At 47.3% G+C, this 19,223-nt stretch overlaps 2 protein-coding genes across 3 annotated transcripts in view; one reads left to right on the forward strand and one right to left on the reverse strand.

Moving 5' to 3' along the window:
* Positions 1–940: 940 nt before the first annotated feature.
* GPS1 (G protein pathway suppressor 1) lies at positions 941–19,089 on the reverse strand. 2 transcript variants are annotated; one of them, XM_026654502.1, is made up of 14 exons: positions 19,006–19,089; positions 15,107–15,199; positions 10,396–10,577; positions 8,870–9,034; positions 8,508–8,643; positions 8,260–8,337; positions 7,370–7,430; positions 6,831–6,916; positions 6,264–6,358; positions 5,075–5,180; positions 3,792–3,872; positions 3,524–3,661; positions 3,078–3,212; positions 941–2,229 (listed from the first exon to the last, which is right to left on the reverse strand). In XM_026654502.1, exons 1-14 carry the CDS (start codon positions 19,036–19,038, stop codon positions 2,155–2,157), a joined length of 1,464 nt encoding a protein of 487 aa, XP_026510287.1. In that variant the 5' UTR covers positions 19,039–19,089; the 3' UTR covers positions 941–2,154. The 2 variants fall into 2 exon arrangements, with proteins under 2 accessions (XP_026510287.1, XP_026510286.1); XM_026654501.2 differs by lacking the exon at positions 19,006–19,089 and adding an exon at positions 17,210–17,556.
* Positions 19,090–19,117: 28 nt separating this feature from the next.
* Positions 19,118–19,223, forward strand: part of RFNG (RFNG O-fucosylpeptide 3-beta-N-acetylglucosaminyltransferase) — an 11,443-nt gene continuing 11,337 nt past the window's right edge. Inside the window, exon 1 of the mRNA XM_026654505.1 lies at positions 19,118–19,207. The gene's annotated coding sequence lies outside the window, so the exon portion shown is untranslated. The remainder of the gene's footprint in view (positions 19,208–19,223) is intronic.

Here is a 19,223-nt window from a genome sequence, read left to right on the forward strand (position 1 = left end):
GCCTTTGGCGCACGTGCCATAGGTTGCCTACCCCTGAGCTAGGCCTTTCAAATTGTGACATCTACAATTCCGTTTTGAGGCAGGTCTCAGATCAAGAACAAAGTATTCTCAATCTCTGCTGGTGACCAGATGGCTGAGAAATTTATGCCTCAGATAGAAAGGACCCAATTCTCTCTAGGGACATAAACTTTGTAGATCACTACAGTAGCATAAAGTGTGTAGAAGTGGCCCTTAGAGAGTATCTACTGTGTAAGGGGGTGCCTCCGCTGTCAAAGCAGCTCAACACTCTTCCCCTCCCAAGCCTCTGGGTAAGGACCACAGAATATTGGACCTTGGGAGGGGGAAGAGAAGGGGCCATAGCACACTGCACTCCAACTATTCTTGGCTGCCTCTGACCATTGAGGCTGTTCTAATTTACACTGGGGGCTGGGTAGGCCTTTGCACAGCCTTAAAATAGACTCAGGCCTGGTCTACACTAGTCCGGTATTTCTGAGAACCAGGGTAAAATAGCCAAGCTTCCTGGAACCAGATCTTATTCAGGTGAGTTCAGCCCTTCCAAAGATGGGCCTGGATTAATGCAGTTACTGAAATTCCAAAATATGGACAACACCTAACCAAAGACTTCACAGTAAGTATTGCCTCAACTTTCTCCACATAAGCCACAAAATGCTTCAGCAACAGAAATCTGCAAATGGAGGAAGCTGCTGCAGTTTAGCAACTACACAAATGCATCTTACACATGGCTGCCAGAAAAGCAAGAGAGTAAAACTCCATCGAGCGGCGTTCTTCATACCTCCTCATACAAGTGATATTACCTTATTTCGAAACACCTCCAACCATATTAAAATGCTCAAAACAGCAGCCTGTCAAATCACCAAGTTTAGTATAAAAGAAAAGAATCAAGACAAAGCTAAAAGCAACTAACACAAAACTCCAAACATTGCAATGAGCTTTTTAATTACCCTCTTTAATGCACTAGAGATAACGACTTATTTTAAAACAAAAATAGCATTAACAATAACATTTGTTTGTAGTAAATTGCTGGACCAGTCAGGACTGGATCAAAATTCTTAACTTTGTCCTATGGGACTGGATTAATGTAAAGATGCTGTAATTCCAGACCATTCAACACTTAACTACGCTCATTAATACAACACTATACGGGTCTGGGCTGCCACCTTAAACCCATTTATAAAAGGAAAGTTGGGACAGATGCACCTGCCGAGCAGACACCTGGGCTGGCTTATTTTGGTTTCTGCCCCAGACCTGATGTGTTGTATTTTTATGGCATTGACTTATGCCACCAGGAGCCACTGGTGCACAGGTTAAGAAGCCACTGTATGCTGATGAAGTAAAACGGACAAGCAACAGTATTTGCACAAGATGGAGCCTTACTGCAGTGGCGAACCACCACCAAAATCCAAAGCCAAGTGATATGCATGTTGGAACAAATCAGGAAACAGGCCTTTGAAAAAGGGACAGGCCAGATTGAAAGAGGTTGGATCCAGGGTAAGTGCAACAACCTGAAATAAATGCCTTTGAGTACGCAGAAGTGGTGCCATATTTCCCAGGGTGGGTGAGAAGTCCTAGAATGTGCTTCCTGAGAGGAGCTCCCCTCTGGCTGAATTCTGGGCCCATACCATTGAGAGCATTTCAGTCTGAGGTCTTTGAAGTAAAGGAAAAGCACTGCATTGCTCAGAGACAAGGCAACACTTTCAGGTCAGTGAAACAGTCTTCCTTTAGATACACCCCCATCCATCGAACTTACAATCTTCCTTTGCAGTTCTGATCCTGGAAAGCTCTAACAGCAGCTGAAGAGACCCAAGATCAGCATCTCTCTGAAATACACTACCAGTTCTTTCTGCGGTGGAGGATACAGAGGAGAGGGCAGAGAACATGCAACCAGCAATGAAATGATGGACAATTCCAGGGACGCCGCATTTAGTGACAGCTTCTGTTCTAAAGGAATTAAGTTATGTGAATCTGAACATTAGCCCCCACCATCAGCCCTGACCCTCCCAGCCCCAATGAGAGAGAGAGAGAGAGAGAGAATGACAGGGATAGTTTGTGAAGCTCAGTAGTCTGTGGTTAGGACATAGGACAAACAGCTGGGGCAGGGAAGTGTGGGAGTTCTTTGATTGTACATGAAGATTTTCACATGTTGGTGCTCATTCGGGACTGGCTGTTGGCTGGAGTGAGCTCGCCTTGGCTACCTTCTCGTGGAGGAGACTGCAATAAGAAAACCAAAATACAGCCCTGGTTAGTGAGGGGCTGGAACTGCCCCTGCACCAGGGCTCTAAACACAGAACACTCCCAAAGAGGGCAAGCTCAGCACACGTAAACCATACAGCAGGACAGTGGCACTCTCAGCTCAGCCTTCCCTCTTTCCCAGCAGGAACTGAGTGGAGAGAGTGGGCCCTACACACCAGGAGCACAAAGCTTGTTTATTTAGTTGCAAATAAATATTAAGTTTCAATCATTTTTCTGTTAATAAATCATTCACTATTTCTGCAAAAGAATTGGTTATTCACAAATATTTGCACAACAGTTTACAGACTATGGGGTGTTTGCAAACTATTCACTTCAGCTATTCAAGGTGTGTGATGGGTCACCTAACTTGAATCAAATACCCATTCAGAACTTGAATGCCATTTGGCACTTAGATACCACAGGGATGAGCATACTACGACAGCATCAATAGAATCCAGTGAATACTTTATACAGCAGTCAGCCTGCTCTCTCCAGGGCACTGACCTGCGGAAGCATCTCTTGGGCAGGATTGCTCCAGTCAACATATGTATTTCAATTTCCCTCATGAAAATAAAAGTTATGAATAATTAATTCCTTTGTTGTAATTTAACCAGCCACTCACCTACTGACTGGAGTAAATAGTAACCAGGATCTGTCCTGCTAGCTGCAAGCTCCATTCTCTAACATTCTCAGAATCCATCCTCTTGTGGGTACAGCAAACCTCTTTCCCTAGAGTCCCTAGTCACCAGCTTTTACCCCTCTGCACCACATCATTCAAATGGTTGCCCTTTATCTCAGATTCCATGACAAAGGGGCCCTTTGCTCACCTTGACGTGTATCTGGTTGCGCAGGACTGCTGCCCGCAGGATCATGGCTTTGGCACGTCGCTGGAACTCTTTGCCCATTAATAAGGACTTCTCAAAGGTGGTGCTGCGCTGATCTACATCCCGAGCATAAAGAATCTGTAACCAACAAGAAGAACTCAACACGGAAACTGGAAAGGGGCTCGATTACTAGGAAGCTCCTTCCACACAACAGACCAGGAGGAATCTACAGGACTCAAACCCTTGACATATCAGCTAGGCAAACACACCCTCAATACAAGCAAATGCAGCTTCAAACAGTATTCCAGGAGCAAAGAGAGGGAGAGTGAAACAGTTCTTCAGGAGCTCGTCATTAAAAAGCAACACTCCTGCTGTATTAACCAAGACGGTGGTACAGCAACAACCTAGCACTTGCCATCAGAAACAGACTGAGGTGTGGGGACACTCACTTTGCTATGAGAGTCTATTCTGGCATTGATCAATCCTTCCAGGATCAGCTGGGTCAGCTCATCCTCCAGCGCTGCCACCGTGGTGTTAAATGCTGTGGCCATCTTGCGCATGTCTGCTGATACGTAGGGGCTGAAATACTAAGATTAAGAAAATACAGTCAGTTTCCAGGTTCATCCACCTCCACCCCCAATCCTTTGAAACTTATGGTGGGAGAGAGGTCCTACCTCTAACCCTTACCCGTTCCTCAAGTTTGCATGGAACAGTTACCTGGATAAGGGCACGATTTCGGATCTGCGTGTAGAGTGTCCTCACATGAGGCGCCAGGTACATATCCAGCAGCAGGTTATCCTATGCAAAAGAAAGAGCAAAATATTAGAAGCTAGAGCAGGAAGCAGGCTGGATAAAAATAATGATTTTTTTTTTTTAAATCAATTTTTAAAATTTTAACTAAAAACAAAAAAAAACTTACTAGGGGTCACCAAATGAAATTAATAGGCAGGAGGTTTAAAACAAATAAAAGGAAGTATTTCTTCACACAACGCACAGTCAACCTGTGGAACTCCTTGCCAGAGGATGTTGTGAAGGCCAAGATCATAACGGGGTTCAAAAAAGAACTAGATAAATTCATGGAGGATAGGTCCATCCATGGCTGTTAGTCAGGATGGGCAGGAATGGTGTCCCTAGCCTCTGTTTGCCAGAAGCTGGGAATGAGTGACAGCGGATGGATCACTTGATGATTACATGTTCTGTTCATTCCCTCTGGGGCACCTGGCACTGTTGGAAGACAGGATACTGGGCTAGATGGACCTTTGGTCTGACCCAGTAGGGCCATTCTTATGTTCTTAAGAGTTACAGATTTTAAAAACATTTTTTCCTTTCTATAAAAAGACCACAAATTCACACATTAAATTAATGAGCAAGTAGTCCATGTTATTTTTGGAGCCAGCACCACCTTCCGATATACTGAAACTTCCATAAGGCAAGAAAGCTGAAATGCTTTGACCAGGCTAGACTTCATCAGGGTTTTCTGTCTAAAATCAATAAGATTTGTGCTCTTACGTCCCTCGGATGCTGTTGAAAATCCCACCCTTAGCTACTGAGATATGTTCTCACACTGCAGTTGTTGATGAGGCCATGGACTTGGTTTTTCAGCATAATTGTGCATTTTAAGCGTGAAGCTTCTTGGCAGAAAAAAAATCAATGCAAAGTCTGAAATTTTAGTAACAGTCCAGCAACTAATTAAAGGAACAAGGACCAAACATCCACTATAACAATTTAAGTCTATAGAAAGAGAAGTAAAGAACTAGCAACATGTAAATAAAAATCAATTTAAAAAAATTAAATCATGATTCTTGTTCACTCCCACGCAGAACCAAGCAGCAGAGCAGAAGAGTCCAACATGAAACAACTACAACTTCAGCCAATGTGAACATTCACTGCTTTTCTTACGACAAAGGAGAAGAACCCTCAGGCCCCATGTCACCCTCTCCCACACTCATCACATGGAACCCTGAGGTCCCACATCCCCATGTCGTCTCCCCCGGACTCACTTTCATCTCATCCAGCATCTTCAGGCATGAAGCATATTTGGATTCGTAAAACTTGAAGATGATGTCACGCACCTGAGGCTCCAGCTCCAAGAACAGTTTGAAGGAGCTGTAGAGACACAGCGGTAGTCAGGCCCTGGGACCAGTCATTGACACAACCCACCCCACAAACACTATCACCCCAATACCTGGCTATGAACACTCTCCTCACTGCCCTATGATGCTCCAAGTGTTAACACTCTAGCAGCCTGGACAGCCCATTTTCTCTGGGGTTGGGGGCAGGGGTGGATTCAGCATAGCAAAGGTGCCAGGGTCAGTGAAAGGCAAGAACCTCCTGCCGAAGCCTGTACTGGAGGTCCCCTTCCATAAAATATAGGAAAAGTATGTGGCGCGGGGCAGGTCAGGACCAAGATGGCATCAGTACTGTCAGGGTTGGGCAGCACCTGTCTGCACTATGCTAACCAGCGCTCAGCTTCCCTTTTGGGAACACTACCTTTACTCACAGTGTGCTGAGAAGCAGGGTACGGCTCAGCATAACAGATTTTAATCCACAGAGGACACGGATCCTCTCCAGGGAGCCCAGTACCTCCAAAGTCCCTCCCACAAATCTCTGCATGTTGTTGACCTCTCCCTGCAAGCCACCTGCCTGTCATGCCAGGGAAGCTGGCTGGTTAACAGAGAGAGGACAACTCCTTTACCCCCTCAATTTAGGATTGACGCACCCTTATCAGTTAGGGGGTTATTATACTGGATATTTGTATGGCTATCATGAATATCCACAGGTATAATTAATGACAAATTTTGGAAGGGATATTAACATCCCACTTCAAGGTTTAAGCCAATCTTTAACTACTAGAGACCAGGATGAGACCTAATGTGGAGGTAGATTATCCCACAACTACTACTGAGCAGTTCTTACACCATCCTTTGACGCATCTGGTGCTGGCCACTGTCAGAAAAAGAGACTGAGCTAGATGGACCTTTGTCCGATCCATTCTGACAATTCCTATGTCGCTATTATGAAAGTCTCAGCTGGTGCCTTTTCATAGAGAAATCCCAGCTAACATTTAAGGTTTAGATACCTAACTAAGTGGGGTTCTGGAACTCATGCCTCACCTCCAACCAGAGACCATTCTTGAGCAACGCTCCAGTACCCATCCCACAAACTCCTCCCCAGGCAGGCATCACCTACCTGCTAGAGATGACATTGCGTTGCAGTTCCTGACGGTCAAAGGTGGCCAATGCACAGAGGCCACCATACACAGCCACGTTACTAGGAGATAACAGCTAGAGAGAGACAGAGATTGAGACCAGAACTGAAGCATCACTGAATGCTGTAACATGGAGCAAGGCAGAGCTAAGCCCCCAGACCCTCCCCTCCCACAGCAGGAATACAGGTTGACCCTTGACAAATACAGTGGGACCAAGTGAAAACATGGACACTCCCCAAAACCAGGCTTCACTCAGACCCCAAAAGCTGGAATAATGCCCAGCAGCCAGCCTTTCAATTCCATTATCTGACCTCCCCTAAATTCAGTTCCCTGGCTCCACCACAGACTTCCTGTGTGATCTTGAGCAGATTCCTCTGTAACTCAGTTCCCCCATCTGTAAAATGGGAATAATCCTGTTTGCCAAATACATTACAGATTGTGGGCTCGGATACTACCGTGATGGGGGCCCATAAGTACCTTACACAGACAGATACTGAACATAGCTTCCCCTCTGACCCCTGCACACAGCCCTCTCTTGGTCCTCTTACCTCAGGGAAGTCACAGTGGTCAAATGAGGCCAACAAGAAGCACTTTGCTGCCTGCTTGTATTTCCGAGCTGCTAGTTCAGCTAAGCCTAGGAATCAGACTTAGTTAGTTCTTTGTCCGCTACCATACATGTACTAGTTAGGACATAAATAAGAAATATGGAAGAGTGGAGTGGGCACCAGGATCCCGAGGAGTTGCTAGAGCCCCCACAGTTTTGGGGAAGCAGACATTGTGTCAGTTAAGTGACATTCTAGAGACTGAAATGAACTGCACTAGGGAGCCCTGCCTTGGGAAGTTTGGGGAGGGGCAGGAACCAGTCAGGGATGGGAACTCCAGGATGGTTCCCTGCTCAAAACTTCTTGTATCCAGTCAACTGCGTTTGCGTCCTGCCAAGAGAACGTGAAGTACAGAGACCAGTGAGAACATTCTGAGCACTCCTTGGCTGGGTGAGAGGCACTCTCCCCTTCAGTAAACCCCCAGGAATCGCAAACGGGTGAGAAGACAGCCTGGTGGCATCCGGGAAGCAGAGGAGCTCACTCACCTGCTGCACACTTCAGTTTGGTGAGAATCGCCTGTGTCTGGCTGTCCCTCTCTCCTCTTTGCTAGAGGGTGAAAGGAGCAGGAGTGAGTGACAAGAACAGATCCCTTCCCACCACTTTCCTTTAATCGTACTGGGGGAAGCCAATTGGCTTTGGGAGCTCCCTTTGATCTCAGCAGCTGGATCCCCAGATAGCCCTAGGGATATTAAAACCCAGGAACCCATTTGGGAAGGTAGGCAGCATTCTCAATAGGAAGGTAGTTTCACCCCCACCCCCTTAGGGAAGGCCACAAGGACACCATACACAGTGCCTAGCCTTGTATGGCTAATGGCAAACACAGGACAGAGGTGGTCAGAGGACATGGTCCTACTCCATTCAATGAGAGGTAAAGTGCTCCAGGCACAAGTCACTGTGGAGATAAAAGGGGCGGTGGAGCCCAGAGAGGAGAGCATACCAAGCAGCAGGATGGACTGACAGTCTGCTTAGCTGGAGACAGGGCCGGCTCCAGGCACCAGCCCACCAAGCTGGTGCTTGGGGTGGCACCTGGAGGGGGGCGGCGCGGCGCTCCGGCCCCCGGGGAGAGCGGGGCCACGGCCGGGCTCGCCGCCCTCCCCCCAGGGCTCCGGCCGCCCTCCCTTCCCCCCTCCGCGGGGGGGGGGGGTGTGGCGGCCGGAGGCTTTTTTGCCTGGGGCGGCAAAAAAGCCAGAGCCGGCCCTGGCTGGAGAACACTGGCTTGTGTGAGAGTTTGGGCAATGAGGGAAGGAAAGATGCATGGAGCAAGTCCAATAGAGAGTGAGGGAAGGGAGAGGGGAGGTCTGGCCAACCCTGACTGAAGAGGTACAGCACAGACAGAGGAAACATCTGAGATCTGTAAGGGAAAGAAACCTCTTACCTCTGCAATTTCTGGGGTGGACTCCGCCTTGCTTACGTAGCTCAGAACGTGGGACCAATTCTGAAGGTAAACGCTAACCTGCAAGGAGACAGACATACAACAATGCAATGGGAGCAAATCAAAGAATAAGCAAATCGTGCTATCTGCTGGCTGACCAAGGTCATTTCAGAGATAGAAAGGTGTAACTCATCTATGCAAGAGGGACTCCTCTGCAGATTGTACGATTCCCTCACTGCATGGCTCCCTACCTTGATGACATTGAGGCACATGTTAATGACGTGCTTCGCACTGGTACAGTAATCACGGGCTCGTGAGTAACACTTGAGAGCATTGCTGAGGTCTCCACAGTCAAGGTAGTGATCACCCAGGTCATCGTGGCCTCTCCTGGAGAGAAGGATGAGACGAGCAGTGAGCTGCGCACACAGGCAGAAAATCTCAGAAAAGTGCAGGGTTCCTATTGACTGTGGGAAGGAGAGGCACAAAGCTTGTTCGTGCCACTCAAATGGACATTGCACCCAGCCCCATCTAATGCAACCCAGGCGCTGAGCTGTATTCTCCCGGGGGGAGCAGAATGCTCTTTCCCACTCCAATCAAGCATTTCCCTCCTCACCTGATGCTCTCCTTGATTGAATTTCCTTTGTAGTTTTTCAGATCTGTATCCAGCTTTTCCAGTTTGAGAAGGGCTTTCTTCCGCGTGGCCTCAACCCACGCTGTATCAAGAGGAGGGGGCTCAATCCCACCATCAGGGACAGCATCAGGGGTGTTCTGCAGCTCTCTGAAAGTCAAGCCAATAAGAGTCTGAATTGGGCTGTTAAGCTATAACCTCTATTTATGTGGCACAGTTCCCCTGGCATACAGCACCATGCATTACAAGAGCAACCATCTAAACAATAAGGAGGCAAGAGGAAAAGGAAAGCCCATAATCAGTAGTGAAAATCTGCATTCTAATTGGATTTTAAAAGTTGCCTTGTTTTTTGTCACAGCCAGTTAAAAACACTTTTCCTCAAAAAAGTGTTCCTTTTACAGATACGTTCTGAACAAGCAGGTTCCTGACTAATTGAAAAACAGAGTGAGCCTATTCCATAAATCTGATTCTAGCGAGTCAGTAATGGTGCTGTGAGCCACTAACCCACTTAATGAGCATCAAGAGTCACCAACCCTACTTCAAGCACCTCCATACAAGATACAATGTGTGCACACTTCCCTACACTTTGCTCTCTTCCTAATTGGTTTCAACCAGCTGGACAGCAACGTGCAAATTACTTCAGGACCAGGCTAAAGAAGGGAGGTCACAATACCCCCAGTCTTTAAATGAAGTGCCCATATCTCAGCCACAAATGGAAAAGCAGCTCCAGAGAATGGCCTAATTTACCTATCTCAGGTCAGTGCTTCCTGCTTGAATTGAACTCCCCTCTCCCAATATTTTTGTCAGATAATATGTCTCTCTACCTCAGTTAAACCAGTTTAAAATCCATTCTGTTCCACTGACATTTACTCCCAAACTCACAAGAAACCAATAAGCATCAATACATTGCCATGCAAGGCATTAAGATTCTACACACAATAGAAGGGTCCCATCCAATGCAGATTAATCAAGAAATCATCATGTGCATCATAACTGCATTGTAAAGATCAAGCTGGGAACGGTGGATAAATAAGGAAAGTATCAAGGCTAATCGCTAACAACCAAAGCCTCATCAGCAAGGCTGCAATTTGTGAAAGGCTAAGTCAGAGAAGTGAACATTTAAACAGGGTTTTTGACGTAGAGAATGCAGAACACCCAATAGAAGCTGAATTTCCAAACCTCCCCAAGGCACAGACCTCTCTCTATGTACATAAGGCATTTGAGAACAGCTACAAGGTCTAGCCTGTCCTCAACATCCATGTTTAACCTTTACTAATGTGAAAGGTCAGAGAGAGAACAGACCCTTCTGTGTATTTCATCTCTAAGAAAGCACTGAGCCCAAGATGTAGGCAGGGTCAGTTCACTGCAGTCTGATGTCAGATTCTCATCTAATCTCCACAAGGAGCATTTTGCTGTTACACACAATCTCCTCTTTCACAGAGGTTTTCCTGTGCTACATTTGCCCTGATATGGTCAAAGCAGCACTCCAGATTCCCACCACCTCCTGGTACCTGGTGGCCTCTGACAGCTTTCGGTGGATTTCCTCATACACATCAACATTGAAAGTTCTTTGGACGAATGACAGCGCCATCTTGAGGGCCTCCACCCGCAGCTGCGGACAGTGGTCAGCGATGAACTGCAACCGCTCAATCCGCATCAGGCCGCTGTAACTAGACGCATACTGCTCCAAATCCTGCAAACAAAACCCAGGCCCAGAGAGAGCATCACTAACACAAATACCTGAGTGGCCCACAAGCCCCCCCCTCTGTCCTGCAGAGTCTGTTCCTGCAGCCCAACCCCACTGGAAAACATTAAACCACTCAGCAGAACATAAACTTTTCTTTTTCCTTTTCTCCCCCCCTGGGGGTTTTAGAGATACAGGGGGGGGGGGGGGGGGTGTCATATTTTATTGGACCAACTTCTGTTGGTGAGACAGACAATCTTTCGTGCTTGAACAGAGCTCTTCTGCAGGTCCTGCAAGGGGGGGGAAGGTCCCAGAGACTGGGCTCCATTCTGAGCCTGAACATCTACACTGCAATTAAACAGCCCCGTACCCCAAGCCCTGCAAGGCCAAGTCAACTGACATGGGCCAGCCACGGGTGTTTAATAGCAGTGTAGACATACCCTATAAGACCCTGTTTTCAATTACTAATAACTTTGTCAATTTTAACCATTCAAATTTCCAAGACACATGTCTGCCTCAGGCTGAATTATTATTATTTTAAGTTTCAGCCATTTCTGAGAACAAAGGTAGGGAAAAATACATTGTTTTGCCCATGTTAAAGAATTATTGGGGCTCTTCAATTGAGAATCTCCAACACCCCCATGCTTTGGAGGAGGGAATTTATACATGGCAGGAAGATGGCTTTTATATACTTGTGAAAATCTGCCCAAATTTGGCTAAGATTTGAGCCCTTTTTTTGGGGGGGGGGGAGGTTAGGGGGGTGGGGAGTCGCCGTTTGCACATGCTCAGAAAACTTGCCAGAACTTCACAGCTATTGTCCCCAAAAAGTCTGTCTACACTGAGTATGCTCTAGCCCAAGACTGAGCAGGACCCCCAGTCCATGATGCCATCTGATATACTGGGGTCCCACTGAGCCCCCCCGTTCCACCAACCTGGGCTTCCTCACCCTCTCCTTGCTGGGCCAGGCCTTCAAGTCTTCTCTAGCACACACACAGGTAAGACCACACCCAGCTGCAGACAGACTGAAATCAGCTCTGTGTGGGAGGATTCAGCTCAGCGATTTACCCAGCACTCACGTATACACCTCCTTTGGGGTGCAAACCCAAAATAATATTGTCTTGCACTGTATAGAGAGATTTGTACAGTGCAAGCTCATAAAAATCACCACCTCTCTCAATGTGGAGGGAGATATGCACAGCTCCCCCGCCCCCGATATGAATTGTACAAACTGGTTTATAGAAAACAAAGACAAGTTTATTAACTACAAAATACAGATTTTAAGTGATAAGGGATAGCAAACAGATCAAAGCAGATTACTGAGCAAATAAAACAACACACACAAACTAGACTTAATTCATACGTTAAAGAAAGCGGCTACAAACAGTAATTTCTCACCCTAAATGTTGTTTCATGCAGATTGTAGCGTTTCTTGAAGATAAGCTGCACTGCTTGCAGCTTAAATCTCCAGGTATACCCTTCCCAGTCTGACCTTTCTCAGCTTGGGTCCCAGTTCTACTCCCCAGATCAGTCTTAGGTATTTCCAGCAGTCATCCTGGGCGGGGATTCAGTGAAGGACCAGGGACATTGATTGACTCATTTCCCAGCCTTAAACAGGATTTACATATGGTGGGAAACTTTTGTTTCCCAGTGTGATCCCCATCCCCCTTCAGTGGAAAAGTACCAGCTCAAGATGATGTCCTGTCCCAGGTGACATGATCACATGACCTTGAAGTGTCAAAGCAACCATGAGACAAGGTTTATTTGTAATGGCCACAGGAAAGAACTCCAGGAATATGGGAGACCAGCATCTTCAAAGACCCATTGCATTGTCTTTCCTAATGGCCCATTCAGCCTGATTGCCTACTGTCTGGTGAGCATTTCCCAGATGCAAACACTTTTGCAATTGATACAGAGCTTATATTCCTAACTTCATATACAGCAATGATACATGCATACAAATAGGGTAATCATATTCAGTAAATCATAACCTTTCCAATGATCTGACAAGACCTATCTTGCATAAAACATATCTTAGTTATGCCATTCATCTTATAACAGTATTTTTATGAAGAATATGGGGTCCAGCATCACACTTTCCCTGAAACAGTTGCAGCTCTGGGATACTGCAGGGCAGGTAGGGTTCAAGTCTGGGTTCAGGCACTAGAAGAGAAAAGCAGAGAAACTCTCTCTCCTTACACTTTCAGTGCTCCCTCTGCTGACACCCAGGCAGTTGAAAGCTGCCTGAAACAAAAAATGAGGAGGGGACAAGATCCGGGAGCGGAGGGGGCCTGGGAGCCAAGGAGGGAAATGAGCAGATGGCTAAGCCTGCCCATAGCTAATGGAAGGAGCGTAGTGAATGCGTCAGGGGACTGCAGGAAGACAAGGATGGTCTCATGGTTAAGGCAGCTGAATGCTGCCCTGGAGAATTGCATTCTATCAGTGCCTCTTCACCAGAGATCCTATGTGATGCCAGGCAAGTCACTTAAAGCAAACTTTTCACAGCTGGCTAGTAATTGTTTTATAGATGCCAGTCTTGGTCTGATTTTGCAGAGGAGCTGAGCACTCACATCTGCAACTGAAACCAATGGGTGATGTGCTTTGAACATATGAAGCACTATATAATGTGACATACACTGAAAAATCAGGTCCTAGATCTCTCAAATTGGGCACTCAAAGTTAGTGGACATGTTTGACCTTAATCTCTCTGGCTCTGTTCCCTATCTATAAAATGAGAATACTACCCCCTCATCTCACAGAGGTGTTGAAAAAAACATTTGTGAAGCATTCACGTATTGGAGTGATAATACCAAACTCATGAGGAAATTAATAATTCTGTCTTTGGAGCAGAGTTTGAACAGTGTGCAGAAAATAAGGGTTGGGGCCACTCACTGAAGAACGAGGAAGAAACAAAATATTGAATAGCTGCTCATTAAGTGAACACTATCCATTTTGTGCCTTGAATGAGGCTGGGGGCCTGTGGGGAAAAAATGGATGTGATCATGTAATTAAAGACTATCATAATGCACACTCACAGGGGCAACCTTAATTTTGGCATTTCCGGATGTCTGGGTGCTTGACTTCACAACCTTAATAGTGTTCTTTTAATGCCATTTTTGTTTGGAATGCTTGATGCCATTTTAATGCCATTTTCTAACTTTGGAATGCTTGACTTTGCAACTTTCAATTTTTTTAATATTATATTTTGACTGTTTATTTGTATCCTCTGCAGGGGCTGGGCCTTATCCACCATCCTTACAAAGTTAATAAAATAAACTGAAGTTGGTCAATATTTCAGAAAAAAAGAGGAGTGGCTGTTGAAGGCTGTACCGGAAATGGTACAGGATCAGAACGTTCTGCCTTCTGACATGTGGAGAATGCAGCCCTTCCAAACTCTTTAGCTTTGACAATTCCAGCTAGTCTCAGCTGGGAAGCTTGAGACTCAAGAATAAAAACCCCATTATAATTATACCCTTTAAGAAACATGGCTATCAACTCCTCAGGGTAAAGCATAAGCCTGAGAAGAAAAGCAGATTCACCTACTGGTATCAGAGGGATGCACTAAGCCAGCATTTCTCAAATGAAGCCACTGTGGCTACCAGGGGTTTTCCTGTGGCCACAACAGTCTCCTGGGCAGAGATGGGGAAGAGGGCAAAGCAGCGCCTCCTCCCTGCAGTGCTCAGGGGCAGGATTCACCCCTCCCTCCCCCACTTCAGCTACACACACACCCCTTCAGCCACAGGGTTCTGGGGGTGGGCTTAACCCTCCTCCCCCAGCTGTGGGGCTCTTGCTTCAGCCCCCCTCCAGCTTCAGGGCTTTGGCCTCCCACACCCTGAATCCAGCTGTGGGGCTCCGGCTCTTGGCTTCAGTCCAGAGCGGTCGGACTTCAGCAGGGCCAGCCTTACAGGGCGCAGTGGTCAAGAGGCAAGGAGTGGGGTGAGAGGCTATGGAAGGGTGCTTGGGGCAATGGGGGGGAGGCAATGGGGGCTATGCGAGACGGGGAGAGGCAGCAGGTGCCAGAGGCAACCGGTGGAAGGCCAGGGGAGGCAGCAGGGGCCAAGGGCACCAAAATACAACTATACATTCTTTTGATTATTGAGTCTGAAAAAAACCTACATTAATAAATTACAATGATTTGGACCTGTATATGTGCATATTTGTTTGTTTTTCCTAAAGTTAACCAAATCTTTCAGGAAAGTTTGTCAGAATGGCCACTAGCAAGAGTTGGTAACTACACTCCGAGGCCACCAAAAAATTTGTTGTGAGAACACCTGCACTAAGCCATCTCAGAACAGAAGTTACATCAAGGCTATATACAGTGCACCACCAATATGACGACTTCCAACCCTCCCCCAGGAGATGCAAGAAAGATTAGCATAGGAAAAGAGGCTCATTGTTACTCTATCACCTCCCACACAGGAGTTGCTGTCAGGCGGCTGTTGAAATATTTACAGGAGGGAAATGACAGTGGAGTACTCTATAGAGCCTTCCAGGGGAGAGGCCAAGCACAAACATCTCTCTGCCCCTCAATTAGTACATACCAGAGTTGGATTTTCCACCACATAGTTGATATCAGGTGCATTCTGCTGATCCTCTTGTGGGTCTACGTCAATCTGCATAGGCTCCACTGCGCCCTGCAACAGCAAATATGGGGTCAAATATGGTTCATTCACATCCCCACAGGAAACAGCTTGCTCAAAGATGGGCTCACAATCAAGACAGACTCCACTTAAACACACATGTAATGGAGAAATGAAGACACTGCTCTTGAAAAATCTTCTCTTTAGGATCCTACCTCCCACACAATCCCATTCCTCAGAACTAAAGGCTCCTCCAGAGTGAGAACGGCTCACTACCATTCACACACAACACTTTCCCTCCTTCAGTAGCTTTTCAAGCAAGAAAATGCAGGAGCATGAGAATATCTTCTAAACATGTAGCAGCATCACAGAGATGCATGGCATATTCCAAAAAGCATCTTTTCTGAGCAGGGTCAGGCAGGTTATCAGCTGAGGGATAGCACTACAAGTGGCGCTTGGAAATACCCAATGCGCACCCATACACCACACCAGCAACTCTCTGAAACGAATACCTTTCTCTCTGGGATCTTATTTAAAAACAAAAACAAAACAAAAAAACCCCACAACTCTCTAGCTGTTCTGGTTGTGGAAAAAAAAACAAACAAACACCCATGAACAAAGTAAGCTGCAGACAGGGTCTGCAGAAAACCTAGAACAGTAGCTGTAGGAGGTGTGAACTGCCCCATTCATCTTTATGAAGAATTAATACATGCTTCAGGTAAAGGCTTGTCTATGCAGGGAAATTTACTGCTATATAGTTATAATGCCCTGTGTGCAAATTTATTCTGGAACAAGAGTGCCTTTTTCCAGCATAGCATGTCACTTTGAAAGCAACATAAACTATACTGGAAAAAGGCATGCTTATTCTGGAGTAAGTGTGCCCAGCTGAGGTGTTATACTGGTGTAACTATACAGTGGTATAATTATACCACTATAGTTCTACTTGTAAGTTTCCCTGTGCAGACAAGCCCTTGGACTGGAAAGAGTCAAAGATGTGGAGAACGTATTGCAAGCAATGACCCTTTTTGATGCCATAAGATAATGCTTCAGAGATAACCACCATATTCCCCCACTCCAGGGTCATATTCAAGCTTCACCCAGGAGACCCAAGCACAAGGAGGCCAGCAAAAGCAAACAGCACTGAGAATAGTATTTTACATAAAAACAGCCACACTGGGTCAGACCAAAAGTCCATCTAACCCAGTGTCCTGTCTTCCAACAGTGGCCAATGCCAGGTGCCCCAGAGACAATGAACAGAACAGGTAATCATCAAGTGATCCATCCCCTGTCACCAATTCCCAGCTTCTGGCAAAAAACACCATCTTTTCTTCCCAATAATCTGACCTGACTAGAAATGTATCCTATATTTTCATAGATTCTGCTCTTCCCCAGGAATCAAGGGTAGAAAGTGAAATTTTTTTGACAGGGGTCATGGAAGTTCCAGAATTCCTAGTTCTAAAACTGACAACCCATTGGCTCTCCCTCCCACCCCCCATTTGCTCTGACATATTGCATAACTCCAAAGTAGACAATGCTGACACGACTTGAGTGACAAGAAGATTTAAGTGAACTCTGTCAAGGCCCAAAGTAAAAGCAAGCCAAGATAAGTATACAGAGGAGTGTTTTTCAGTTGCCATAGTTTGTTATTCTCTCTCTGGAGACAGAGAGAGAGAGACTGCCAGTGATTATATACACCAGTGCTCAGGACAACAATAATGTACAAATCCAGCTGGGAAAAGCCCAGATACAGAACAGGAACAGTCCTCTTCCATCACTATATGGGGCAATACCCTGCATCACCCCCACCCATGAGATTCCTCTCCCCAACCCCCCATCCTCCACCCCCAAGACAGGGGGAAATGCCTTCACCACAGTAACTTTGAATTAGGATTCTGAAGAGAATGTACACAATCGGTTGTTGATCTCAAACTGGTTATTCATTTTTCAGGTAGTCATAGTTTTTGTACAAACATTCACTGTCACAGAGTAGTTAAAACTCAATTCACTCTCACTCACTCCCCAAGTTTTTCTGAACCCACATGAGTGCCCTCTTTTTTAAGGTACCTCATAAAGCAGTGTACAAGCTGACAAGCTGGCACTCAAGCTGAAGTCTCCTGCTGTACTCGGAAGGAAGAGGTCTGACCTACTGCTGTGGGGAGTGCAGTATAGATCTGTCACTGATGAAGAAGCTGAGCTGGGAGCTGAGCTATCCCTCATCCTGTCCTGACTCTCTGCACCCCCTCTCCCTGACACAGAACTTGCCGGCTGCTAAAGGGAAGAAAGACAGTTAACTTGCAGAGGGATTCACGGGGCAGTCCCCAGACATTCCTATGCTTAGCGTTCCCACTCCCTTTGGGGTTTGAACAGTGGCTTATAGGTTCTTACATTCTTACCTCTTCACTGCAAGCCTTCACCTCCTCTCTACCTGCTGATTTACTGGGCCACACTCCCTTACCTCAAGAACTTACATGTAACTGGCACACAATGAATATTGCTTTAGAAATAAATATATTTGAAAGCAGCCCAGCAAAGCTGCTATAATTATTGGGAATATTGTCCCTTCCTTCAACATACTTGTTTGCATGCTGTTCATGTAATGAGTGGTATAAGCAAGCTAGATTAATCTCCCTGAATTTTCTGCCAACCAGTTGTTTCAAAAGACCTGGTCCAGCTCTGTTGGCAGGAATGTACAACTCCTACAGAAAGATCAGCAGTCAGGAGAAGTTTAACATCATAGTCCAATAAAATAAAAAAGATAGCTAAAGCATAGTTCTCAGAAAGTAGAATAAAGTAACCAGCAGCTATTGTAATGTACATGGTACATTGCAGAGTGGAGCTAGCAATAACTATTGTAGTATATAATAGAGGAAGCCAAACTGTGTCTCAGGAGCCACATGTGGCTTTTACCATTAAAGTGCAGTTCCCTCCCTCTACCACTCTCCCCCAACCAGACTGGCAGAAGGGGAGCTAAGGACCTCTGCCTTGCAGCAGAGTGGTAGAGTAGGGGCTTCTGCCCAGTGGGGAGGGGAGTCTCAGGGTTTCTGCCCCAAACGGCACACCTGCTGGGGCAAGGGGCTTTAACAGGAGTGGGGCTGAAGCTGCTGGGGCAGGCAGCTCCCACAGGGATGAAGCCCCAGCAGGTGAGACCCAGCTCTCAAACGTCTGAGGATTGTCACATGTGGTTTGGAGGATCAGTAAGTTTGGCCACCCCAGTATATGAAGTCACTAGAACAGGACCAGAATATTCTGCAACTCATTCCGTTTAGGGACCTTAGAAGTCAGCAGCTATAGGTGCAAAAGGCACGAATAGCTACAGGCAATGTTATAACGCAGCTTTCAGCGGCCGAGGCTACGCCACTGGCAGGGCTAAGGAAGAGCCTCCACAATCCGGTGGGCAGCGAAACAGGCACAGCCCCTAGGCATCCCGGCACCCAACGGACCGAGCCAAACGGCTCCGGACTCCGGCGGAGCCGCCCCAGGCCGGGCCATCGGGAAGCTGCGCTCGAGAGCAGCTGGGGGCCCGTTAGAACCAAGCGCCGGGAAATACGGCGGCGAAGGCGGCACAACGCGCCAGGCCGAGGCCTTCGGACGCCCCGGGAGCGAACGGTCCCCGGCCCCGGGTCACCGCAGCCGCAACGCCCGCTCCAGAGCCCGCGCCGCCGCGTTGGCGGAACAGAGACCCGCGGGGAAGGGGCCGCGCCGCCGCCCCGCAGCGCTCCCAGGCCGGGGGCTCGGAGCGGATCCCGGCGGGACAGGAAACCCGGCTCCGCCGCACGGGGGCCGAGGCCACAAGCCACCGAGCGCCCGGCAACGCGGCGCCCGCAGGCCCGGCCCGGCCCGGCCCTCGGGAGACTTTTTACCTGTAAATTAAAGACCTGGACGGGCAGCGGCATCCTCCCCCCAGAGCCTTCACTTCCGGGTCACCTCCTGCTCCGTGCCTTCCGGTTAACGTTCACTTCCGGGTCACACAGCCCAGCCGTGGGCCCCGACAGGTGGAGCCCTTAAAGGGCCCGCGGCCCCTCTGCCGCTCGGGGGATATCGGACTCCGAGCCGGCCGGCGGGGTAAGGGAAGCGACAC

The sequence above is a fragment of the Terrapene carolina genome, unplaced genomic scaffold (genome assembly GCF_002925995.2).
Source record: "Terrapene carolina triunguis isolate 2854851 unplaced genomic scaffold, T_m_triunguis-2.0 Scaffold192, whole genome shotgun sequence".
NCBI lineage: Eukaryota > Metazoa > Chordata > Testudines > Emydidae > Terrapene > Terrapene triunguis.